At 40.6% G+C, this 27,388-nt stretch overlaps 2 protein-coding genes and 1 pseudogene across 3 annotated transcripts in view; all 3 read left to right on the top strand.

Moving 5' to 3' along the window:
* Window positions 1-4,441, top strand: part of C9 (complement C9) — a 36,887-nt gene extending 32,446 nt beyond the window's left edge. Inside the window, exons 10-11 of the mRNA XM_036410328.2 lie at window positions 3,484-3,712; window positions 4,113-4,441. Coding sequence (XP_036266221.1) covers window positions 3,484-3,712; window positions 4,113-4,135 — 252 coding nt within the window. The 3' untranslated portion in view covers window positions 4,136-4,441. The remainder of the gene's footprint in view (window positions 1-3,483; window positions 3,713-4,112) is intronic.
* Window positions 4,442-4,447: 6 nt separating this feature from the next.
* LOC118703404 lies at window positions 4,448-5,738 on the top strand (annotated as a pseudogene).
* A 13,422-nt stretch (window positions 5,739-19,160) lies between these two features.
* Window positions 19,161-27,388, top strand: part of FYB1 (FYN binding protein 1) — a 125,865-nt gene continuing 117,637 nt past the window's right edge. For both annotated transcript variants that reach the window (XM_036410956.2, XM_036410954.2), the window contains exon 1: window positions 19,161-19,280. In XM_036410956.2, coding sequence (XP_036266849.1) covers window positions 19,278-19,280 — 3 coding nt within the window. In that variant the 5' untranslated portion in view covers window positions 19,161-19,277. The remainder of the gene's footprint in view (window positions 19,281-27,388) is intronic.

The raw sequence follows: 27,388 nt of genomic DNA, 5'->3' as shown, positions 1-27,388 counted from the left end.
TGGAAGAAAGGCACAGAAGGTGGCATTAGACCAACCCAGGCTGAGCTTGGATCTCTGTCCCTCAGGAGATGGGTACTCTTTTCTGACTTCTGCAACATGAAATTCTCCAGGGCCCCAGGGTTATTTTAAGGATTCAATAAGACTACATGTACAGATCATACACTGGCACAGAAGAGGTGCTCAGGAACCATTAGTGTGCCCTTCCATCTGCCCCTGGTTGTCCTTGCCTGTGGGAGGCATCACACTGCCACGCCCTGTTTATTCAAGGCCTTGGTGAAAGGGAAGTGCATAAGGTCCCCTTTATGAGAACTCAGGAGATGGTACTCTGTAATCTCCATTTCAAGGGTCATTTTGTTTCCCTTGGGAATCAGGTAAGTTTTCCTGAATGCACGTGACCATTACATTCAGTTGTCTTACTCAATGCACTGGGAAATAGAACCAAATTGGGGACCTGCCTCATGCAAATGGGTGAGTTCTCCTGAATTTTGTGCTTTTGTGTTACTTATACCTTCATCTTGCCTTTTCTGTTCTCAGTTCCCCCTTTTTCATTTCCCCTCAATCACTCTTATCCCCCAACATGTCAAGCTATGTTAAGCTGTTTCTGGGAGAACTTGGGTAATCATGAATAAACCACTTAGCCTAGGGGTGTCGAACTCAATCAGAGAAGGGGCCAAAATCTAAAATCCAGCCTAAATCTCGGGCCGAATGGTTTACTGAACAGTCATAAACTGTCATTGTGATGGAAACGCAGCGGAGTGCAGTGATGACAGCGCTGTGCGGGCCACATTGCAAGGCCTGGCGGGACGGATTTGGCCCGCGGGCCTTGTGTTTGACACATGTGACTTAGCCTATGATTTTTGTTAGATTGTGCGACTTACTAGCAGGGATGCAGCAATTGTCAAGGAGCATCAGTGCTTTTAGAGAGCTGTAGTAGCAGCAGCACTCTGTGTTCTAGTCCTTATAGTCCTAACGACAGAGTGAAAAATCATCCCTAACTCTGTCATACTGGGACAAAGATAACACTCATTCTATCAACAAATTACATTTAGCACATATAATTTAATTAGTTTGGAAGCCTATAAGAAATCTAAATATTTAATATTATAATCCTATCTAATAAGAGGGAATATGCTTCTTAACCCTCCTGCCATCCCAAAGATGGTGGTGCCCACTGCCAATAAGGAGGGAATATGCTAATTGACTATCACCCCCTCAAAAATGGCTGTGCCCACAGCCACAAGTTGGTGGCATCCAGTCCCCTCACCCCCTTTGGGATGGCAGGTGGATGGCAAGGAGTCCCTCAGTCCCCTCAGCCCCCCAGACACCAAGGGCCAGCCCGAGGCTCAGATAACCAGGGCCAGCCAAGGTTTGTGCTGCTGGCAGTGGCAGCAGCAAAGGTGTGATGGGGTGTCACCTTCTCCTGATTGCTGAGTCGCCTCCCACCCCTAAGGGCTCTCGGACTGTGAGAGGGGGCAGGCTGAGCTGAGGGACCTCCCCATCCAGTGCATGAATTTTCATGTACCGGGCCTCTAGTATTAATATAATATAATACTTAATGTTATAATTATCTAAGTACTTACTATTAAACTATATTATCATTTTTTTGCATTTTAGCAAATTTCAGGTAGATTACATCCACTGAAATATACATCTACCTACAAATGACAGAAAGATAGAGTTAGCTAGGATAGGAGAAAAATTATAACTGTTTCCTTACTTAACCGAAGGCCAGAGTTCATCAGAAAAAAAGTGTAGCTCTTCAGGAAAACTTCAAAAAGTTCATTTTAATTGTTCTTTGTCTTCTTGTGGGATTTTGACTCCAGAGTTTGAGGTTCCTCTGAAACTGCTGTCATTACATGTCCTTCATCTTTATCTCTTTGAACACTGTATGTTCATTTCATCCAAATTGTATTTTCTCCAATGACCCTCTCTTCCTGTATCTTAGATTATCTAGCCTTGACTTTCCTTTGAAGGGTAAAACAAGATGAATTTCATTTCTTAAGAATCAATATAACTCCACCACACGTTTAGGCTGTTAGTGCCAATGTAGCCAGGTTAGGAAGTGGTTTCTTTTTCCAAATAAATGTGACATAGTTGAAATCCACAGCGTACACACTAATTGTGAATGGTGTGCTGGCAGACAGTCGTGTTGACTTTGTAGAAGCTCTTGGTATGTTCTGGATATGAGACTATTCACTTAAAATGCCTTCTCTCACTTGAGGACTTTCACTCTTTAATCCTATTTTCAATAACCAATTTCCTCTTTTTGACTTTTTTATTTTGAAATGATTTTAGACTTACTATAAACATGCACAAATAATATAGCCAGTAAAATTGCAAAGAGAGCACAGAGTTCACATAGACCCTAAGCCCAGAACCCCTGCTATTAACAATTCAGTTAACCGCAGTACCATTATCAAAATCAGGAAAGTCACATTGAATACATCACAGGCCTTATTTAAATTTCACTAGTTTTCCCCTAATGTCCTTTTTTTTTTTTTTTTTTTTTTTTTTTTTACTGGTCAAGGATCCAATCAGGTTCCCACATTGCATTTAGTGGTCATATCCCCTTAGTCTCCTCCAATCTGTAACAATTCCTCAGGCTTTTCTTGCCTTTTACAACCTTGACACTTGTGATGAATATAGGTCACTTGTGACAAATGTCTCAATCTTAAAGTAGATTGAGATTGTGCATTTTGGGAAAGAATACCAAAAGAGTGGTATTATGGGGCATTGATGGGAGAATTAACCAAGGAAGTTGTATGCATCTATGCATAGCCCATGGACACAGACAATAGTGTGGTGAAGGCCTGGGGGAGTGCAAGATGGAGGGAGTCACTGAGGGGGAAAGAAGGGGAACATCTCTAATAGTTTCAACAATAAAGATAAATTGTTTTAAAACATGATATTGTGTCCTCAGTGCATCATATCAGGAATTATGATTTTCTTTTTTTTTTAAGTAGTTAAATGCATATTTCTTTTCATTACATGTAGTGTTTTTGTGTCCTATTTAAATTTGTTCTCTACCTCAAGGTCTTAAAGATGGCCTCCCATATATTCCCTTCCAGAAGCTTTATTGTTTTGCTTTAACATTTCCATCTGTAACAAATCCAGAGTTGTTCTTTGTGTGTGGTATAAGTTAGAAGGTCACTTAAAAAAATTTTCTATGAACATTTTCTTATCCTAGAACAATTTATATTGATGTTCATCCTTTATAGCACATATCAAAGTTTTCATTTAAATCTACCTGGATGATTATTTTAATATCAGTCCCCTTACTTCCATAATGCCATCTTTATGACCAGAGAGATCATGACTCATTTTAGTCACTGATATTATCCTAAAGACTAACATCATATTTGTCAATAATAATCTTTTAAAAAATACTTTTTTACTAATTAATTAATTAATACTCCAGTGAAGATTGTTACAAGTTCCATCAGTAGAAAAATACTTGAAATTAAATGTTCTGCTTCCTTGCAGCTGTCTCCTATACATAACCTGATTCCACTGAAAATGAGAGATGCACACCTAAAGAAAGAAAATCTGGAAAGAGCCATTGATGATTATGTCAATGAATACAGCACAAGAAAATGCAGGCCATGCCAGAATGGGGGCACTGTGCTTTTGCTGGACGGAAAATGTATGTGTTCTTGCCCAGTCACAGCCGAGGGACTTGCCTGTGAAGTCAGTAAACGAATAATTCCTCCAGGTGAGAACAAGCTATTTGATATCATTAGGAACACCGATATGTATTTGGGGGTTATTTAACTTGAAAATTCTATCTCTCACCTATCTTAAGTGTCAACCTGATGCTTTGTAATCCAAAAAGCATTTGTATTCTCCCAAATTCCATGCTATTGGGACGAAGGACCCCTATTTTCTACCTACTTGTATCTTCCATCACTAGTCACACTGACTCTCCCTACAGAAAGTGAACATTCCCTCTAGGATGGAAATGTGTCTTGTTTCTTCAACTTTATTCTGTTCCCACCACCTAGACAGAATCTGGCACATCATGTGTTGAGGGGATGAATACATAGATGGGTGAGTGAATCCAAAGTTGAAGTCCTAGTAATCATTAAGATTTGATATTCCTTTGTTTTCTCTAGAACTGAAAATGGAAAAGAAATAAAGTTGTCAGCTTCCTTGGGATCACATGGATGGGAAAACACCAGGAAACTCTAGGACTTTTCATGTATGATGATGCCCATGGACTTAGTCCTTGATGCCAAATGAAAAGCAACACTCTTCATGAAAATTCTGCTAACCTCCCAAGTCGTCTCTCTTGGGTCCATGATGCTTCTTTTCCTCCTTAAATTCCTAGGATGTTTCTTTTTTCTTTTTCCCCCAATGAAGAGAGTCAGCAGTGAAATAGACCAGGACTGCTTTCTCCTTCAGGCAATGCCAATATCTTCCTAACAAATAATAATTAAATTAAAAAGAGAATGCTGGTTAGAAAGACTAAAGTAATTGCCAAAGTCCTTCATATGACTAATATATTCTGCTACTTCCACTACCACAAGTCTGTACCATGTAGTTTCATTTCTATCGGTCTTTTTTGATTATTTGTTGAAATATTCATGCATTCATTCATTAATTTATTGATAGCAAATCCTTACTGAGCACCTGGCATAGGCACAGCATTCTACCGGTCAGTCTTAGCTCTTCAGTTTAACTCTACATGTCCACAGGGAAAAACCTATTGTATTTATAACAAAAAGCTACTAGATGCAATTATGTGAAATTGTCTCTATTGGATCACATTTTACCATAAAAAAGAGAGAGTGAGAGAAATGCATACAGCAATTCATATGATCCAACTTAATAGCTACCTTTATGAGTTGTATAAGGTAAGGCTTTGCATAAACTGATTAAGGAAGCCAGCTATACCATCTTATCCGTTAGCTAGCATGGTAGTTAAGGCCTGAGATCTTTGAAAATATCTGAAAACTCAGAAAGAAAGAAAGAAAGAAAGGAAGAAAGAAAGAAAGAAAGAGAGAGAGAGAGAGAGAAAGGGGAAGGGAGGGGGGAATGAAAAGAAAAAGAAGAAAGGCTCAAAGTACAAATAGAAAAAATTTAAAATCAAAGTTAATAAATGTTTAAACATTAACAACATGTATCATATCAACTTCATTAATTATCATTCTTATTAATCAACATTTCATGCATTTATAAATAAATTAAATTAGGGAAGGATGGAAGTAGAATGTTCAAGGCACAGGAAGTTATGGCACAGGAAGAGGAATATATTTGGGACTACAATTTGAATGAGAAGCAGAAGGCAACCACGGCCAAGCATCCTCCAGTCAATGGGAAGTATGAGCATTTGGATCATACAGTGGATGTCCCATTACTTGCATGGGGTGATACCCCAGAGGAAGCTTTCAAGCAATGTGCAAGGGCCATGTTTGGCTACATGACAGATATGGACACGGCGGAGCACCTCCAAGCAATGAAGTAGAAACTCAGGGAGAAGTAGAAACTCTCTTTTGTTGTCCAACTTTTTGGACAAGTTGCTTTATTAGTTCAGTGCTGATGAATTATTCATACCCCGGGAAGTGAAAGCACTTAGTCTTGATCAAGTAAATTTCAAATTATGGTCAATTGGGTGGGGAGAAGAATTCTCATTGTCCAAGCATCCTCAGGAAACTGAAGTCAAGGCAATAACATATTCAGCCATGCAGGTCTATCCTGAAGAGAAGCCAGAAGTTTTTGTGATCATTGACATTTAAAATAAAGAAAAAACTCCTATGAAGAACTGTGTTGTTTTTTTTTCCTCATTCTTTTGAGAAGATACCATAATACAAATTCTACAGTCTCTGATGATCTATCATGGTTTACAGAACAGAATTTTTTGACTTAAGTTATGACTTTCCCACAAATGGAAAATCAAGGCATAGCCTTGGTCTTGTACTAACCAGATATTCAAATGTTAAAGAATTCTTCAGGTGGCAAAAAAAAAATAAAATAAAATAAAAAAATTTAAGTTAGTTTTTCTCAGTTTGTGGAAATTCTCAAGAGTGCACATGACTGCTGAGAAGTCACAGTAAATAAACTACTTCTTGGCAAATAATTTAAAAAGCAAAATTTTAAAAAACATGCAAGTTTTTTTTAACAACAAAGGTGGAATGCATTTTACTTTTTAATTCATTTTTTATTTTTTACTGAATTTATTGGGGTGACACTGCTTAACAAAGTTATGCAGGTTTCAGGTGCACAATTCTACAGCACATCATCTGTACTGTGTGGCTGCCGAAAGAGCCTCTGGCAATCCTCCACAGGGTGGGGCCAGAGGGAGGAAGAAGGTGGAGCTATTTCCCCCAGGCTGAGTGCTCCACCCAAAAGGAGGGCATCCTCCCTGTGGTAGAATGACAGCACAGGGGTCCTGTCCCTTTAGCTACCTTTCCTGGGCCACAAACCCCAGACTCTCCCCAGGTGGCTGTAGGCTACTTCACCCTCCCACCTTCAGAGCCCAGGGTGAGTGGATGCCATTGAAATTTTGTATGTTGGCCCTTTAAGAGGGTGCCTGTGTCTCCAGTGGACTCCTGCCTCTCCCTGGCAAAGAGAGACCCCACTGCTGTTCACACCCAGAGATTATATGGGTGCCTTTTCCCAGCTCTGGTGCTCAAGGCGGGGGAGCTAGCTTCGGATTTAGACCCCACACTTCTCAGGGGAACCCCCTGAAGCTGATATATCCACCCAGAACCTTTGCTGCCACCTTTAGGAGTGAGACCAGCCTTTTTTGAAACTCCACCCTTCCAACTTGTATACATCCAGATAAGTACAACCAATGGACACAAAACTCTGGGGAGGGAGGGTATGTATGGGGGAGGGAGCCAATGTTAAAATATGTACACAGATAATTTAATAAAAAAATAAATTGCAGCTTCATAAAAAAAAAAAGAAACTCTACCCTTCCTACCAGTTTTGTTGTTGTTGTTGTTATTGTTGTCGTTGTTGTTGTTGTTCTTTGATTTCAGAGGGAAGGGAGAGGGAGAGAGAGATAGAAACATCAGTGAGGAGAGAGAATCATTGATCAGCTGCCTCCTGTACGTCCCTCACTGGGAATTGAGCTCCCAACCCAGGCATGTGTCCTGTCCAGGAATTAAACCCTGGCCTCCTGGTTCATAGGTTGATGCTCAACAACTGAGCCACACTGACTAGGTCCTACCAGTCTTGATGTGACTTCTTCTTTAAACCTTTGGTTATAAGATTTATCTTCAGCTAGTCTTCAGTTGATTATTCAGGATGATTAATCTAAAATTTATTTGTAATTCGAGTTCAATCCTGGGAAGAGGTGAGCGTAGGTTTCATCTACACACCTCCATCTTGGATCTTCTACGGGGTGCATTTTAGTGTATTGGATCTGATGTAGAAATGGTACTCTAAAAATAAAGGCACTCTGCCCTTAAGGGTATAAAATAGCCCTGGAAGCTCACCAGAATTCCCTGCCCTCAGTAACCTAAGTGAATCAGGAAGAATGAGGGTGCTGAATGAATACAAGCACTGAATTTGGTTTTAGACAAGTCACTGTGGAAAGAGTTTTTGACGTAGGGTGTCTGGATCGAGGATTGTTGTCATAGTAACTACTGAGAGTCCCTTGAACCTTTGTCATATGTTAAACAACAAAAGAGATGAGCCTCAACTGGATTCCCAAGGATCTGCTTAATGATTTATGTGAATTCCTTCTACTGAAAAGAGGTCAAAAGTGTAGATTCACTATTGGCAGCAAGATCCTTCAACCTCCCTCAAAGCTGGCATCTCTGGTGATCATTTCCAGCAGGGTGCACCATTGAGACACCAAAAACTACCCAACAGGAAGCAGCTGAGACTCTGGACCTAAACTGAGGAAGCTTTACCAGAAATTGGGGCAGATGACCTTCTGGCTGCTGAGCCTTACATGGCTCATCCCCAAATGTGGTTGGGAGAAGTAGACTCTTGAGAAGGGAAGTCCAGCCCTTACATGCTCTCCACCAGGGCAAGAAGTCACATTCAAGGCAAGGGACACGAGAGGAAGAGTCTTCTAGAGTGCTGGCCATATATTCAGAGCATTACACTGAACCCCATCTGTCAGCAAAAGAACCTGGAGAAGCTGGGCATCCAGTTCCCTTGGGCCTCACGGGAAAAGGACCTGTAGGGCATTGCTACATGTTTCCCTTTTGTACTTAACACTTAGATTGCTTATTTATTCTACTGATCACATGATATTAAGAAAGCTACTAGTAATTGTTTGAGGTATGGGTCTCCATCCTCACACTGGCTTCTCACTATTGTCTCTCTCAACACCCTGTGTGTGTGTGTACAGTGGGACATTATTCAATAACCCATAACAGCAGCTCCTGAGTTAGTTTCCCTATAGTAACACCATCAAATGTTGGATAAAAGACTATGTCAGCTTAGTTTGTTTGAAAAGAAAATAAAACATCTCTCTCCCTCCCTCTCTCTTTCCCTCTCTCTCTCTCTCTCTCTCTCTCTCTCTCTCTCTCTCTCTCTCTCTCACACACACACACACACACATACACAGACACACACACAGACACACACACACACAAATATTTCTCATGAGAAATATTCATCTTTCTGCCCCTCCACCCTTCAACTCCATTGTGGTTTATTACTCACCACCATGCTGACAGCTGTGAAATGGTTCAACACAAGAGAATGGTGAACTATTTAACAATAGACAAGTTATTAAACCACTAAGCCCCAGGACAATAATATCTCCTTCACAGGATTATGTTGTGTCATTGAGATAATGCACACAATCACTTTGTCACCTAACAGACAAGCAATGAATGGTTAACTGTTACTATTGTTGTCATGCAAGGCTATTGGTAAAAATCCTTCCAAATGTGACTAACATTTGTGATATGAGAGGCAAAGGAGATTAATTCTGAAAATTGAAGATAATGGCATATGGCACAGTGGTTTAGTACTCTCTGTAATAATTAGTGGGTTTAGTGTTCTTTTAAAAATATACATAATATGGCTGGCTGCTGTGGCTCGGTGGTTGAATGTTGACCTATGAACCAGAAGGTCACAGTTCCATTCCCTATCGGGCCATATGCCCTGGTTGAGGGCTTGATCCCCAGTGTGGGGTACGCTGGAGGCAGCCAATCAATGATTCTCTCTCATCATTGATGTTTCTATCTCTCCCTCTTCCTTCCCCTCTGAAATCAATAAAAGTATATTTAAAAATAATAACAAATAAAATATACATAATATAAAATTACCATTTTAACCATTTTTAAGTGTAAAGTTCAGTGGCATTAAGTACTTCCTCATCACTGTGCAACCAGAATCATCTCCCACCACTCATCTCCAGAATTATTCTCATCCCAACCTAAAACTCCTATAAGAATATCATGAGGCCCCATAGCAATTAAACAATAATGTGCCACTCCTTACTTCCCCATCCCTGGTAACCACTATTCTACTTTCTGTCTCTATGAATTTGACTATTTGGCATACCTCATATAAATGGAATCATGAAACATTTGTCCTTTAATTGCACTGAGTGTAATGTCTTCAAGCACATATCAGAATTTCATTACTTTTTTTAAAAAAAATTGTTGAGAGATTTACAAATGTCTCCCCTTCCCATGGGTGGGGTCCCTTTTACCCCTCTCTGCCCAGCCCCTACCCGACACCTCCCTCCCCCTAGGTCTTCACCACCCTATAGTCCATGTCCATGGGCTATGCTTATAAGTATACAAGTTCTTTGGTTGATCTCTCCTCGTCCCCCACCCCCACGTTGACATATATCAGCCTATTCCATGCGTCCGTGCTTCGGGTCTTATTTTGTTGGCCAGTTCATGTTGTTCATTAGATTCCACAAGTAAGTGAGATCATTTGATATTTGTCTTTCTCAGATTGACTTATTTCACTTAGCATAATAGTCTCCATGCTGTCCCAAAGGGTAGGAGATCTCTGTTTTTCACAGATGCATAGTAAGTGTGCCACAACTTTTTATCCACTCACCTACTAATAGGCCTGTGGGCTGTTTCCAAATCTTAGTTATCTTAAATTATATTGCCATGAACTTAGCTATCATAAATTATACTGCCATGAACATGCATCGGTGAATATATTCTTTCTGATTGGTGCTTTGGGGTTTTTAGGATATATTCCCAGAAGTGGGGGTCAAACGGGAGTTTTACTTGAAAATTACTTTTGAGGAAACTCCTGTTTTCCATAGTGGCTACACCAATCTGCATTCCCACCAGCAGTGAACTAGGGTTCCCTTTTCTCCACATCCACTTGTCATTTGTTGATGGTAGCCATTCTGACAGGTGTGGTGTGGCATCTCATTGTCATTTTAATTTGCATCTCTCTGATGATCTTTTGAGCATTTTTCATGTGTCTTGGCCTTCTATATGTTTGCTTTGGAAAAGCCTCTATGCTAGGGGTGTCGAACTCAATCAGAGAAGGGGCCAAAATCTAAAATCCAGCCTAAATCGCGGGCTGAATGGTTTACTGAACAGTCATAAACTGTCATTGTGATGGAAACGCAGCGGAGTGCAGTGATGACATCGCGGTGTGGGCCACATTGCAAGGCCTGGTGGGACGGATTTGACCCGAGGGCCTTGTGTTTGACACATGTGCTCTATGCAGATTCTCTGCTCCCTACTCCACCACCACCATCCCCCCCTTTTTTTTCCTGCTAAAAGCTTTATTGTTTCCATTTGGTCTAATGCAGGGTGGTTAAAAGAATGTCTAGCGGTTTGGGGGAGTGGCTCAGAAAAAAGCCTACACGAGGGGCCTCAAAAGCCTCTGGGCACCAAAGGCTCCTAGTTGTGCTTGAGGGCGACCATTTCCAAAAGATACTGATCCAATCCAGCCTCAGGGCTGGCCAGCCTGTGGAAGTGAGTCAGGTGTCGCCCATATTTTTTTATGAGTTTCACCTCCTCACTCCGGAAGTGGTTCTCCAGGAAGTCCCAGCGCTGAGGGTCTGAGCAGAGAGAACCAGGGCCTGCAGCTCCACAGGGCCCTTTTCTCCAAGGCTATGGCAGCTTCCCTGGCATCCTGAGTTTTGCCCACTCATCTTGGGAAGGCTCCGGCATCCTGGAAGAGAATGCAGTCGCCTGGCTTGTTTTGCATCTTTAGGAGCTGCTCAGCTCCCTCGGGCTTCTTTTCCAGGGGTAAGAAGTGGCCCCCGCCCTCCAGAGCCACACCTTCCTGGTGGAAATGGAAGCCCAGAGAGAGGTGGGTGTGGGAGGCCCACTGAGGCAGGCTGGCCAGGCAGTTGACTGAGCCTCCACCTCAGTGGGATAATTCTGATGAATCTGGGTGCTCATGGTTGTTGGCAATAAGGAGTTAAGGTAAAACAAACAAACAAACAAAAAAACTATAACAACAACAAAACATGGTGTTGGCTGGTCTCAGAGGCTGAGGATGGCAGAGATAGTTGCGATGGTGGTGACTGGTAAGATGCTGGAGAGGCTAGAAGCAAGGGTGTCCCTGAGTCTGTTCCATCTAAACACTGTTGAAGCGAGAAAAAGATCCAGGACTGCCAAGGGCACTATCTGCCCATTTTTAAATTGAATTGTTTGTCTTCCTTTTGTTGAATTGTATGAGAACTTTATATATTTTGGAAATTTAACACTTTAGCAGATATATCATTGGCAAGTATGTTCTCCCATACAGTGGGTTCCCTTCCCATTTGATGGTGGTATTGTGTGTTTTTCATTGTTTTTTCTGTGTGGAAGCTATTTATTTTTATGTAATCCCACTTGTTTGTTTTTCCTTTGTTTCTCTTGCCCTAGATGTATTGGCAAAAATTCTGCTACGTTAGATGTCTGATATTTTACTGCCTGTGTTTTCTTATAGGATTTTTATGGTTTTGTGGCTTATATTTAAGTCTTTCATCCATTTTGAGTTTATTCTTGTGTATGGTATAAATTGGTGGTCTACTTCCATCTTTTTGCATGTATCTGTCCAGTCTCTTTTGTTGAAGAGACTGCCTTTACTCCATTGTATTATATGTCCTTGCCTCCTTTGTCAAATATTAATTGATCATAATGGCGTGGATCAATTTTGGGGGTCTCTGATCTATATGCCTGTTTGTGCACCAGTACCAGGCTGCTTTGATTATAATGGCTTTGTAGTGTAGTTTGATATCTGTTATTATGATCCCTCCAACTTTGTTCTTCTTTGTCAAGATTGCTGTAGCTATTCAGGGTCTTTTATGGTTCCATTAAATTTTTGAAGTATTTGTCCTAAATCTATGAAGAGTGCCATTGGAATTTCAATAGGGATTGCATTGAATCTGTACATTGTGTTGGGTAGTAGGGACATTTTAATTATGTTAACTCTTCCAGTCTCTGAGCATGGTGTACTCTTCCATTTGTTTGTTTCTTCTTCTGTCTCTTTTTTCACTGTCCTATAGTTTTCCAAGTATAGGTCTTTTACTTCCTTGATTAAGTCTATTCCTAGGTGTTTTATTTTTGTTGTTGTTACAATGGTAAATGGGATTGGTATTTTTAGTTTCTCTTTTTGAGAGTTCATTATTGGTGTATAAAATGCCATCTATTTCTGGATGTTCCTTTTGTATCTTGCTACCTTGCCAAATTCATTTATTAAATCTAGTAGTTTCCTGGTGGAATCTAGGATTTTCTATGTACAATATCATGTTGTCTGCAAATAATGACAATTTTATTTCCTCTTTCCCAATTTTGATGCCATTTATCCCTTCTTCTTGTCTGATTGTCATGGCTTGGATTTCCAGTACTATTGTATGTTGAATAAGAGTGGTGAAAGCAAACATTTTTGTCTTGTTCCTGTTCTTAAGGAAAATGCTTCTAGTTTTTGCCCATTGAGCATGATGTTGGGTGTAGATTTTTTGTCATATATGGCCTTTATTATGTTGCAGTATGATCTCTCTATTCCCACTTTGCTGAGAGTTTTTATTTTAAAAGAGTGCTGGATTTTGCCGAATGCTTTTCTGCCTCTATGGTATGATCATGTGATTTTTATCTTTCATTTTGTTTATGTGATTGTATCACATTAATTGATAAGCAAATATTATACCAGCCTTGCAACCCTAGGTTAAAACCCACTTGATCATGATAAAATGTCTATCAAGTTGTTTGCCTAATTTGTAATAAGATTGTTTTGTTTTTCAGTTGAAAGAATTCTCATATAGAATTCTGGATGTCAATCCCATATCAGATAGATGATTTGCAAATATTACTCCCATTCTAGAGGGTACCTTTTTACTCTGATAGCGTCCTTTGATATATAAAAAGTTTTTAATGTGGAAAAAATTAATTTGCCTACTTTTTCTTTTTTATGTTTATGTTTTTTATTTTATACTAAAAAAATAATTGGATCTAAAGCTTTCCCCCTATGTTTTCTTCTAAGAATCTTCTGGTTTTAGTAGCTCTTGTGTTTAGTTTTTAATCCATGTTGAGTTGACTTTTGTATATGGTATAAGGTAAATCTTCAACTTTATTCTTCTGCAGTTAGATATCTAGTTTGTTGATTAGTATCATTTGTTGGTCAGTGATTTTTTTCCACCTGTGCTAGCCTACTAAAATCAATCAGCCTGGAAGCAACAAGAGAAGAGGGTCAGGCTGACACTAAATCACTCTGCAAATAGTGTTATAATAAATATTTTCATAACAAATTGTAAATATTCCTAAGTCCTCCTTAAAGCATTAATAATAATATGAGGTTCCAAAAAGTACTATAGAATTGAAAATAGAAATATTCCTATTCTACTGATCAAAAGAAAAAATGCCATTAGGCTTCACTCAGGTATGACTAATTTGTATTAGGACATAAATAATTATCTATTTAGGTCCGATTCCTGCCTGACTAATTCAAATGTGAGCAATAGAGTACAAAAAAGACTAAGTTTGAATAACTTTTCAAGTGGAGCGAATAGGGTAATCCTAAGGTGTAAAAAAATAAAATAAAAACTAATGAAAAAGGCAGAAATCGGTTTGGCTCAGTGGTAGAGCTTAGGTCTGCGGACTGAAAAGTCCCAGGTTCGATTCCGGTCAAGGGCATGTACATTGGTTGTGGGTACATCCCCAGTAGTGGGTGTGCAGGAGGCGGCTGGTCGATGTTTCTCTCTCATCGACGTTTCTGGCTCTCTATCTCTCTCCCTTCCTCTCTATAAAAAAATCAATAAAATATATTTAAAACAAAAAAACAAAACAAAAAAACAACTAAGGAAAAAGATTAAAATCTGGAAATGTTTTCAAATTTACTATTTTAAACAAACTTGAAATTATATTCTAAAAGTGCAAAAAAAGAAGTAAGACCTAACTATTATTTATCCTGGACAAAAAAAACAAAACAAAACAAAAAAAACCAAAACCCTATTTTAAAATTAAGCAGACAACAAATGAGAAAAATGAATATATATAAACCTGCAATTCATTGACAATGGAAAAGGGAAAGAACTCAGGGAATGATGGAGTGATCTACTTTCTCCTGTCATCTTCCCTGGGTCTGTAAAACCCAAGGCCCATCTGCTACTTCCCAAACTTTCTAGTCTAATCTTCCTGTTGAAAAGGAAAATGAGAAGAAAGGAAAGAAAAAAGGAAGAAAAAGAAGGAGCGAGATAAACAGGGAGGGAAGGAGAGGGGGGGGGAAGGACAAAGGGAGGGGGAAGGGAGGGTGGGAGGAGGGATGGAGGGAAGGAAGGAAGGAAGGAAGGAAGGAAGGAAGGAAGGAAGGAAGGAAGGAAGGAAGGAAAAATTGATTCAAAATAGGACCTTTTCTTTCTTTCATTCATTAAAATGCCCATTACCCTTAACAAATTGTTTAGCACAGTGACCAATCCAATGAGGGTGCATATTTTGATGATGTCCGTTAAATCTTGAAAGCCCAGTGAGATAAGAGAATTACCTCTTGGATTTTTCCTTGGAGAAGAATATAAAGGAATGAAGAGGTGAAGAATCATGAGAGGAAAATATAAAACTAACTAACAGACGCCACTGAATATTCTGAGTTCCCCCAAACCCAAGAAGAGGGTCGGATACAAATCAGGGCCAAAGGAGCAGAAGAAAGTCCAAGTGCATTAACAAACAACAGACTTCTTCTGTGAGCTTTGTTCTCTTTTCTCTTTGCAAGTTGTTTTGATAAAAGACTTCTTAAGTAAAGTTTAGGCTATTTTTTCATTTTCTGACTTCAGCAGTTCTTTTAGAGTTTAGTAAACATTTGCCGGGGGTTGGGTTTAAATTGTAATGACAGCTGTTTCCTGCCCTTGTTGAGTTTAAATAATTTCCTCATCTAGGTTATAATATAGTGGGAATGCTCTTTCTATTGGAAAATGAGTTCATTTTGTACTGAAGTTGGTATGATAAATAAGTTATTTTTTTCTAGACTAGAGCACAGATGTTCTGAAAGGGTTAAGGCCTCTTTTCATAAAAAATAGAAGGTACAAGAGGGGAAAAAAATCCATTTTGTTTTCAAAACAAAAAAATGAAAGAAAAACAAACCAAACCAAGGTACTGCCCATTTCCTCCTGCACAACCTTTTTCAGCAGGCCTGGCCCTGTCCGGCTTCCGCCCTCCCACTTTCCATCTAGCTACTCCCTATCTACCCAGGCAGGGAGACTAGAATTTCCTTGAATTTCTATGAATCTATTTTGTGCGTTTGTGTTGTTCTTTGTTGGCAGAAGGCAAAAAACATGTTGATGAAAAGTGTCAAGCATAAAAAAATAACGGAGTTCTAACTCACCAGACTCAGTCTGGAAACTTGAGGGGTCACTGCACAATTCTGTGCTTTCATCGTCAAAAAGCACCGAAAAGTAGTGTTGGGCAGTATTTTAGCCAAGAGTTCTCCGCCAGCTCCCAGAAACGATGGGCTTTGAGGGAGGCCGCGCACACGCAGGATCCGTGTGCAAAGAGCCTGCCGCTTTGATCAGCTTCTGAAAGGCACCCAAGCGCCAAAATGAAAAGGTTTGAAAAACAAAAGCTGTGCTCGGATCTTAGGGTGACAGAAGGAAGTACCAAAATTGCAGGAGTTTCAGATCTAGTTGGGGAGCCAAACCTAATGCCGCCAATTCAGAGGGAGAACCATAAAAGGCAAACCTATCGAAGAGCTTCATTTCATGGTGTAGTCTGCAGGAGTTCAGAAAAAAAAACCCAGGAGATGAGTGAGCAAGAATCACAGAAGACTTCCTGGAAGAGGTGAGGCTCAATATCCCCCAGTTTTATCTCAGGTGTTTTTCCCAGGCGTGCTCCTGTTAGACACTTAAGGTAGACAATCTAGTGTTTCTTCCCTACGATGTTAGCCATTCAGGTGATAAAGCAGAAGTTGTGTAAGAGTATTCCTAACAATTGAATCATCACTCTTTAAAGCCTGGGAGGTGCAGCCTTGGCAATACTGTTACTTATGATTAGTCGTGTGAGACGTAAATTTTTATTTGTGCTATCTTCCTCCGTTTTCATGTTCACTGGCTTTTAAAAAATGAGCAGCCTTGCCCGGTCTCTGGGCCGCACAGTCTCTGCCTAGCTGTCACCTTCAGCGGACCGCAGAGGGACAGACAGGTTTTACCCCTGCCTGAATGCAAAGGTATGAACAGAGAATGCATGCCCACGTACTTGAAGGAGTCTAACTGAGTGTGCACCCTCTGAGCTACTTCTCCTTCCAAAGGCAGGCCCATACCAGGAAAATGTAGCTTTATCTTCTTTAGATGCTATCGCTGCATTGTCTGTCATCTTCACTGCATTTCCTGTTTCATCTTTCTGCTCAGGGACTTGTGTACTTGGTTGATATGACAGAAAATATACTCCCGTGTGTCACAGTGGAAATAATTGTTTTAAGTAAAGTGATTATGCTCCAAACACTAAAAATACAAACTTATTAGTGGGTGACAAGTTATGGTTAAGAGCTTCAGGCCTTACCTGGTTTTCTCTTAACCAAAATTCTCTTAACCAAAATACTTCCTTTAGAGACTGGTGAAGTTATGTCAATAACAAGTAAAAATCACCTTAATCTGCATTTAGAAGTAAGCAGAACTTGAAAGGGAATTCAAGCAAAAGAATTGAAATTCCAAGTCCTTTTAGCCCAAGGCTTGTCCAATCAGCCACATTGTTCCTGGAAATTGCTAGATTTCTGTTTAGCACATAACTTTTGTCCCACTTACTGGTACAGAGAGAAAGTCCTAGAAAAACCACGTGTCAGTAATTATTATGTAGTGCATGGTGAAAAATATTGGTAGGCTTAGAAGTAAACAGTGTCAGAGTGTAGAATTCTTTCTAACCTGCAGGGCTTGCCTGGTGGCCTGTTCGCCATCCATCTTGTTAGCAAGAGTTACCTGTGTGCTCCTTCTTTTTGAGGCCTGCACCTTGGATTCCTCTGGGGAGCTTTAGAAAATACTGATGCCAGGGTCTCAAAACTAAAGGTTTTTATGTGAGTGGTCTGGGGTAAAGCCTGGGAACTAGACTTTTTGAAAAACTTCCAGGTGAGCCCTAGCCAGTTTGGCTCAGTGGATAGAGCACTGGCCTGCGGACCAAAGGGTCTCAGGTTCGATTCTGGTCAAGGGCACATACCTCGCAGTTGGGTCAGATGCGTGCAGGAGGCAACCAATTTATGTGTTTCTCTCACATCAATATCTATCTCTGTCTTTCCTTCTCTCTTCCACTCTCTCTAAAAATCAATAGAAAAATATCCTCAGGTGAGGAAGAAAAAAAAAGAGAGAGAGAAAAAAAAAGAGAGGAAGGAAGGAAGGAAGGAAGGAAGGAAGGAAGGAAGGAAGGAAGGAAGGAAGGAAGGAAAGAAGTCAGCTGATTTTAATGCACAGCCTGGTTGAGACCCACTGCTTTAGACCCTAAGGTACCTCTGCACTGGGATAATCTGTTTCAGCAGAGAGTGAAACAAGAGGCTTCTGGTTATGGTAAAGAAGCTGCCGTTGAGAGGTCTTCATTTGGTGATTTTTACATCAGTTGCATGCCTAGTTCCCATACCTGTGCTGCCTTGGTTTTTCTCCTTCATTCATTCGCTACACATTTATTATGTGCCAGAGACTCTGCAATTTGAGATTATTGACTACCAGCCTACCTTGTGACTCCTCCTCAAGCCCCACCCTTCTTTAACATACCCATATCAGACTCCTTTCTACCCCCGAAACTTGCGCCTGCCCTGCTTTCCCGCCTTGCCCTGACAATGATTCTACCTGTATTTCTTATCACAACTTGATTTTGAAAAGCATTTTCATTTTAAGGAATAAATAAGGAAGATCTTTTTTAATAAAGGGTTTTGTATTGTCATAGCATAATTAATATTAGATTGTCATCAATGAAAAAATGTGGTGCCCATCTACTAGGTAAATGCGGTAGTACTGACAAGATCTAAACCTTTACAACCGCAAATCAAGGACTCAGTTGGCTTTCCTTTCCAATAGGAAACAAAGATGGTCTTCTACCTTTGGGATTCTTGAGGATAAGGCTATATATTCAAATAAAAGAAATAATTCTGTGTACCAGAATATGTTTACATAGGTGCTACAGTTGATTGGTGAAGAATCTAACTACTTGGGATCAAATACCATGCCCTTACTGCAAGAATAAGTAGTTCGCCTGTGTGAGAGGGATTGGGGCATTTGATGCTAACAAAAATTATTGAAAGATTAACACATGAACCTAGATTGAAATGTGCTTTATATTTTGAATGAAATGAATGGTATTCTATGATAAGCTTATGAATACCATGTTTCCACCATTTAAATGTTGATGGGAATACGGTTGGAATTGTGATTAAAATTGCTGTGATCCTTTTGATCTTTTTAAGCTTATAGTTGTTTTCAACAAGCACTATCTACACAAGACAGAAAAGTTAAAAAAAATTAGCAAAATACAAAATAAGAATTATGTATGATAATATCTCCACCCAAGTCAACCACTGTTAACATTTTAGAGTGGATCCTTCATTTATATATGATAGATAAATAGATAGATAGATCCACAAATACAGACTTTATATAAATTAGGTTAATAATGTAAACAGAATTTAAGATATAGGCACTTTTATAAAATTTTGGAATCCGTTTTCTGACTTCAAAACTTCACCTAAAGCTGTTCTCATATTATTTAAGGGTCATAACTGGATAAACCTGGCCAGTTATACAAATGTTCTGAGGGCTAAGGTTGATATGCAAATCAACCTTACATATCAATGTGTGAAAGCTGGACAGACCACACAGTTTAAAAAAGGAAGTACATTCTGCAAAGCTAACTGCTAACTTGCACATTCACTGTCCGAGTTACTGCATCTTTGGGGTCACTGGGTGCCAGGCACATCAACTCTTTTCAAGAAAAATGGTAAGTGACCCCTTTACGGCTCATCCTGGTCTCCTGGCAACACCTAACCTTCTCTCCATGGAGTGGAGAGGGGCGGGTGCTTTTGCCAGGTCCTCCAGGCCTTGGGAAGTTTTGTTTGTCCCAAGTTGTTCCATTTGCTCTGAAAGCTGCTGAGTGTTTATTACGCTGCTGGAGAGCCTGTGGCTGCAGGAGTTCCCTTTTCTGACTCCAGCCCTCAGAACAGAGGAAGAGCTGTGCCTTAGAGAAGGAACGGTTGTATTTTTGGTCGTGGCCTCTTAAACTAGCTGAGCTCCAGAATGTCCTGGTTCCATTAAGAGCACTTTGGGCCCAGAAGAGAGCTCCAGTGATGTGTGTTGGGTAATATTACTGATTGGAGGGCCATTTTGACAACATAGTAGATTTTGCAAAAGAAGCCCTTTTGTTTGTGTTTAAATGTATTTTTTTTATTATTTTAATTAAGAGAAGTAAACAAAGCCCCAATAGTCCAAAGCTTAGGGACAGGTTGTGTTCCCACTGTTAACTGAAAGTCATTCATCAGAGCGCACTTAAAACTGTGACCAGGTTCCCAGTTGTACCATAAAAACTAGCTTAACTTATAATGGAGCTGGACTACAGCATTCACCTCCTGCTACAATTTCCTATTATTGCTCTGTGAAACTTGGCTGTGCTCTTACACATGTGGTGTTCTTACGTTCCAGAGTCTAGAAGAGAGCCAGCCTTCTACCCAACACATGCCCCTCCTCAGACAGGAGACTGGTTATCCCTCCTCTCAGCACAGAGTGGAGGACTTCCTTTACCAGCTCCCTGTGAGAAGGTGGGGAAGGAGACCAGGGCTCTCATGGGCTCTCAGTTGGGGAGGGACTCTTACAGGCTCTCAGTGGGGGAGGGAGCGCAATGCAGACATTGGAATGGAGGGGAAAGGAGTTCATAGGATGTTTATAGTCTGCAAGCTCTTGAGCCAGATGGGGAAAGAGTGGCGGTGAGAGGGTAACCATGCCCTGGCGGAGAGAGGAGAGATGGGGTCAGAGTTGCAGTCATAGGGGAGGAATGTGCAGTGGTGACAAAAATAATAGCACATGACCCCCCAGCAGCCGCACCTGTAGGAGGGAGGCAGTCACCTATCAGGGTGGGACTCGATCCCTTTAGTGTTTCCAAACTGGGTCTCTAGGTCCAGGATTCTTAAAAATCAGCTTGACCTTAATTACTGATCGCCTCCTCCAAAAGCCAGGCCATTTCTCCAACAGGTGATCAAAATGTAAAATTTAATATGGTGCCAGTGTCACTGGAGTGTACACATGTTTCTGAGTAATTTTTAAAATATAAGTTACAGATTCCTAAGGAAAAAACAAATGAGGACATTGTGGTTTACACAGAGTTATTTAGATTTTCATGGAGGAAACAAGAGGATAATAGCAGGAAAAAAAAGGTTTAACTGCATAGTGTGTGTCTGGTGTAATATGTAAGCAATGTTTTCTTATGAGATTATCTTCTTATAAAAGCAGCACCTGTTATTAAAGACAATTTCTTTATGCATAAATGAAACAATATATAGTTTCTATAGTCTATCATCAAGAGAACAATCATTGTTAAGTCAGTACCAATCCTTCTAAAATTTTATCACTTAAAAATATGTTTTATAAATATAATTTTCTATAAGTGCCATCATACTTTATAAACCATTTCCTTATCTGATTTTTATTAGAAATGTTTTGGATAATAAATGAATTAGGTATCATTTCTAATTTAAGCTTACTTACTCTATAGTGGGCAGTAAATAAATTTCCAAGTTGCAATTATGGTATATATCTGCCAGTCTGCGTAGCATGTCAGCGAAAAGGAAGTATATTTCTGTTATTCCTCTCCCCCCCATCGTAGCTGCAGAAAGGCAGGTAGCATATTAAAGGAAGGAACACAAACCCTACTTTTTCTCCTTGAAAGCATCACAGCAAAATCAAGGGCTATATTAGTGGCTGTTATGTTTTGCTTACTAGTTGTATGTTTTTTCAAATGTCACTTAAGTTCTAAGTTTATCTCCTTATCCAACAGTGGTGCGATGATGATGATGATGATGATGATGATGATAAGGAGGAGGAGATGATGATGATGACAATGATGACTCACAATGTTGTTTTGAAGAATAAATAAGATCACAGTTATAAAGTGCCTATTCCAGTGCAGGCACCAGCCAGACACTAGATGAATATAAGTTTCCTGCCTTTTAGCCCCAAATAAAGCATTTCCTAAAGAGGCTTAGAGACTCCCAGCGAGCGCAGGAGGAGTATGGTGACGGCAATGAAATGTGTGAGCCCTGGCACACAATATCCCACTCAATCCCAATAACAAACACAGAGACAGGCACTGCTGTTATTTCTATTGTCCAGCTGAGCACACTGAGTCGTGGGAAGGGGAAGTCACTTGCTCACAGCCACACAACTAGCATGCATTGGGACTGGAGTGTGTGCCCGACGCTGTAAGTCCAGAGAAGACACAGAGCGATCCTAGAAAAGCCCTGGACTGGTTCCTAGAGCGCAAGGTCCTTTCCCCAGGCAGGGCCCCTCCAGTTAGGGTTGGGAATGAGCTGGCGGAGCAGCCGCTGCTATGGTCAGTCTGAATTGTCCAAATTCCAGAATGCTCGCCTTATCAAAACCTTGCAGAAGCCACTGGGATGGAAGGCTGGAAGGGTTCCTGGCTTTGTGAGTCTCCACCCCATGGTTTAAGAAGGGGAGTTAAATGACCAAATGCCTCCTCCCCCCACCCCCTCCCAGTGCACCTACTGTGTCACAGGTGTGACTGACCTGGCCTCCTCAGGCTCCGTGTAGGGAAGAAGATGCCAGGAAGTGGGCCCTGTCATTGCTCAGGTGGTCGTTGGGACATTCACCTTTTGCTGCCTGTACCTTCGAACTATTGGTAGAGGAACTGTGGGAACCTGTGGGCATGCAGCCCAAAAGTACGTGGGGTTTTGCAAGGACGAGCACGTGGGCTACTAAGATGGATGGGTGTTAGCCACACAGTGTCAGAAGAGCCAGTTCCAGGCCCAGACTCTCATCACACCTGCGCAATCTTGACCCAGTCCCTCCAGCTGCTCGGTGAAGGGACAGCATTGGCCTAGGCGTCCCTCTGTGTTCTTTATCATAGGACTCCGCATTGTAGACGTGAAAGGCCGTGGGCAAGAGGATTCTGCCTCTGAGACATCTGCCCCTGGAGAAGCTGACTTCTTCTGCCACCTTAGACAAACCGGCTCCCTCCATAGCCCTGAAATGGGAATAATAGAAAGCCATACCTTCTCATAAGACAGTGTTTTTAGTACATTTCAATTTGTAAGATTTCTGGGGGGAAGGCAGAGAGGAACAGATATCAAATAATGCACCAATTTTTCTATGTTTGTGGTTAGTGAGGAGAAAAAAAATGTATTAAGTACATCTTAGAAGGTTTTAAGAAATGAAGTAAAAAACTGTGTTTGGGGATTCTATTTGATAGCTTTGCTCCTTTCTTTCAGTGTCTGATTCACAGGTGAGCTACTGACAAAAGAAAAGTGCCTTCACTCACTTACTCATTCATTCATTCATTCCACCAAGGTATGGAGCCTGACTCCAGGAGGGGGCTCTGCTAGGTGAGGATGCAGGGTGAACCACCAGGGGGGTTGGTGGCTGTGCTGGCTTCCTGGGTGTACACTTCCTGCAGTGTGCACCTGGGTCCCCCCGATTCCCAGATGATACTGATGCCACTGGTCAGGCACTTAGAGAGCACAGTTCTGAGGGAGTGGATAGATCAGAAGTTAGGCAAAGCAAACATATCAATAAATAAGACCGTGTAGTAACCTTGGAGGAGATGACTAAGGAGCTGATAGAGCATATAAAAGAGATGGCTTCTTAGGAAGGGGTCTGGTCTCTGGTGAGGTGACGTTTAGACAGTGGCTCTCAACTCTGGTTACACCTTAGAATCACTCCAGCAGTTTATCTGTCACCCTCATTCTCAAGGCCCCCATGTAGCCAAAAGCTTGACATGGGAGGTGGGGCCAGCGAGGGCTGCTAATTGCTGCCCAGGAGTGAGAATGAGCTAGGCACAGGGAAGTGGCAGGGAAAACACCTCTAGCAAAGGAAATGGCAGCTGTGGAACAAGTGAGGCAGAGGAAAGACTGGATCTGCAGGGGGGACCAGATGTCTGGAGGATGAGCAAGAGAAGAGGAGAGTGGCAAGAGGTGCTTTCAAGAAACAGGCAGTGGCCACTTAACTGAGTTGTCTCAAATGCCATGACAAGGAATTCCGCCTTATTTTGTGCGCCCAGCAGTCATGAGACGCTGCTTGTAGCCAAGGAAAGAGCGTCATTGTCCAATCCACATTTTGAGAGTAGGGCTTCCTCTGAAGTGACATGTGTTCTCAGCAGACAGCCTTGATCATGGCTTGGGACTTAAATATTGAATATTAATATTGAATATCCCTCCTCCCTCAAAATTGTGGCCTCATATTTGCACACAGCTAAGTTACAGAATTAATGAAGGCTGTAATGGAAACCCAGTTGAATGCTGGTGTCTTAGAATTTTAATATCCCATCTATTAATAGAAGGATCCCTTTGGGAGATGTGGTAGAGTTGTGATTCTTGTCCATATCTTATAAATTGGGGTGAGGGATCAACCATTATCTTGAATAATATGTTAATATTCCCAAATAGAAATCCATTTACTTCCACATCCTGTCCCAACCCCACCCCCATTCCCACTCCCACTCCATGACTTACTCTTATCTCTCTTCCTCTCTTCTTCTGCAAAAGAGGCCTTCTAACTTTTGCAGCAAGAGCTAGCCATTGTTAGATTTTTTTTCCTGTCATCTACACATTGATGATGCATGAAGAAGGAAATGAGAGCCACGTCTTAGAGTAGATTTTAGCATACACTAAGTGTGTGGTGCCCTTGTTCTTGAAGTCAGTGGGTGTGGATCACTTCCCTAATACTTTGAGGTGCATCCCACCTTCCCTTTATTGTCCTTCTCTTTTAAAAATATTAGAGGATTGCCGGGACTGGTTTGGCTCAGTGGATAGAGCGTCGGCCTGCGGACTGAAAGGTCCCAGGTTCGATCCCGGTCAAGGGCATGTACCTTGGTTGCAGGCACATCCCCAGTAGGGGGTGTGCAAGAGGCAGCTGATCGATGATTCTCTCTCATAGATGTTTCTAACTCTCTATCCCTCTCTCTTCCTCTCTGTGAAAAATCAATAAAATATATTTTAAAAAAATATTAGAGAATAAAAATACAATAAAATATTATGGTATGTTATAAAACAAACAACAACAAATTCTCACATTCTCACCACCCACATCTCACACATGTTACTATTTCGCCATAATGTTGCCTCTTGCCCTCTTGTCAAAACATAACAAAAGACAGCGTTGAGCTTCGTGGTCATATTTTTATATTTCTATTTTGTATGTCTATATCCATAAAATACCCATGTTTGTTTCAAATATTCTCATACTCTCCTATAGATATTATTCACTTATTTGTTTCTTGTTGAATCCTGAAGTTCTGAAGTCATTTTCAGATTGTTCTCTTAATTTAGGTAAACCTATCTTGTAATTGTTTATTTTGTTGTTGTTTTTTATTATTATTAATAGTTTTTTATATTTTGGAATTTTGAGCTACAGACCCATTTTGAGAAGGTTCTGTTGGTTTGTTGGTTGGTTGGTTGGTGGGTGGATGAGTGAGTGGATTTGCCCTTCCTACCTTCCTTCTCTCCACCTTCTCTAGTGTTGTGCTGGTCTCTACTACTTCTTTCTTCCTGAAGACTCCAGCCTGGAACCAGGTTAATGCTGACAGCTGCATGACCCAGGCCCACAGTAATGTTGCACTTAGCATATTCATTACATAGATAACTGGTATTTGGCCCAGGAGCTGTTTCTAACTCAGTTTCTCAATCTCATCATTTTTATTCACTATAGGATGTTTAGCAGCATCTCTGGTCCCCACCCACTGGATGTCAGTAGCACACCCCCCCTCATTGTGACAACACAAAGCATCTCCAGATATTACAAAATACATTCCTCACTCTTACCCATGCTTTATCAAAATCTTCCTGTGTTGAGAAATGTTTGTCTCTCCTAAGGCAACTTTTTAGTGGCCAATCGTTTGGTCTCCTTTCATGTTGCTAAGGATGGGAAAGCGTATATGTCCCTGCCCTTGGTTTTAAAGAGCCACCCTAGCTCAGGTTTTCAGATGACCCTATAGGAGCTGAACAAACAAATGCTTCCATATCCTGAACCAACAGCCCACCTCGCCCATCCTCCAACCCTCCAGTGCCACTCACTTCCTAGAGTTTATTTTCTTTCTGATCTGGAATGGTTTCTCTTCTTTTTTAATATGGCCATCTTTAAACATTTTTATTTTCTACTCTTTACATGTGGTTAGGTTGGTGAGAGAGCTAGAAAACTTTAATTTACTGACCAGTTGATTTCTCTTCTCTCTTTTCCCTCACTTCCCTTTAGCTTCATATCTTTCCATTTCCTTTTTACCCCTTATCCTTGCTCAGTGGCCTTGAAGTAAAATAATAAAAGAAAGGACATGTGTGAGCATCAGGGTTGATGAGATTCTGAGAGAATTGGTCCAGTTTCTTCCAGGTCTCCATCACCCCCTTTCTCCTTTTCCCAACCTGTTAGGACAATGGTTCTCAAAGTGTACTCCCTCAAACAGCATGAACACCATCTGGGAATTTAATAGAACTATTTGGGCTACAGTCAAGACTGAAAAAGCTATCCTGGGAGTGAGACCCAGCCACTTATGTTTATTAACAAGCCCTCTGAGTGGATCTGAAGTAGATGACAGTTTGTGATCTCCTGTGCGAAGACTTAGCTAACAAGGTTTGGATCAATGGTTCTCAACCTGGCTGCACTCTGGAATCACCTGCCACCCCCAGAGTTCCTGGGTCAGCTGGCCTGGGTGGGGCTTAGGTACTTTTTTCTTTTAAGTTCCCCAAATGATTCAAGCATTCAAAGTTCGATTTGGTATTCATTTACTGCTTAGCCCATTCTGGCAATCACTTATGCCAACTCTTACCCGGTGTTTCTGGAATTCTAAGTGCAAACTGGTGAACTTTTAGTGAACAGAGTTTAAAAGGAATCTGGAATTGGACTTCCTGGGTTTGAATCTCAGCGATGCCCATCACCAGCCATATGACTTTGAACAATTTCCTTCTCTATACCTTACTTTCTCCATGTGTAAAAATGGATGAGTAACTATATCTACTTATAAGGATGTTATAAGGGTCGCATAGCTTTATACACAAAGGTCCTCAGAAAATACCTGTCACACAGGTATGTTGTACAAAACTTTTCTAAACATGCAAAGAACCTGCAAAAATAAGCATTTTGAGAATGGAAATTTAAAAAAAAATGTTTAAAGAATATTTCTCTTTTTTATATATTGGGACCTTTTGTTTTATAAAACCATTTCTCTTAGAATGCTATATACCGTATTTTTCGGACCATAAGACACACTTTTTTCCCCCCAGAAGTGGGGGGAAAAAGTCCCTGCGTCTTATGGTCCAAATATAGCCTACACATATACTTTTAAAAAAAAGTTTTTTTACTTGCCCGGCTCTGTATGGTCTCTGTGTGCTTGCCCGGCTCTAAAATGGTTCTAAATGCTGCTGTTTACTTTACAGGGTTGATTACATGTGTTTATGACTGTGATGTTGGGTTTTAATGCACATAAAATATTTTAGGACACTATTTGTTTCAGAATCTTTTTTTCTTCATTTCCCTTCTCTAAAAACTGGTGCGTCTTATGGTCTGGAGCGTCTTATGGTCCGAAAAATATGGTAGTCTTTAAAAATATTGGCTAAAAATTTACCTTTTTTCATGAAAAATTTCAAAATTTTACTATATGCCTTTTAAAAAGTGCTAGTGGAATTATAAAACCAGAGCTCAGAATCACGGTTCTATAGTCACATTTTAGCTACAAAAACTGATAAGCCAACTATAAATTCAACCCTGATGAAAATTCTGGCAGAGATTTAAAGAAGTGGAATTGAAGTAAACATCTGCTGAATTCGATCTTTGACAAACATTTAGTTGAAAGAATTCATGTGAAATCTAGGAAAAACACTTAAGTAGATAGACATT

The sequence above is a fragment of the Pipistrellus kuhlii genome, unplaced genomic scaffold (genome assembly GCF_014108245.1).
Source record: "Pipistrellus kuhlii isolate mPipKuh1 unplaced genomic scaffold, mPipKuh1.p scaffold_m20_p_4, whole genome shotgun sequence".
Lineage (NCBI taxonomy): Eukaryota > Metazoa > Chordata > Mammalia > Chiroptera > Vespertilionidae > Pipistrellus > Pipistrellus kuhlii.
The sequence above is the reverse complement of the archived record's forward strand: the minus strand, read 5'-3'. Positions and strand labels throughout refer to the sequence as shown.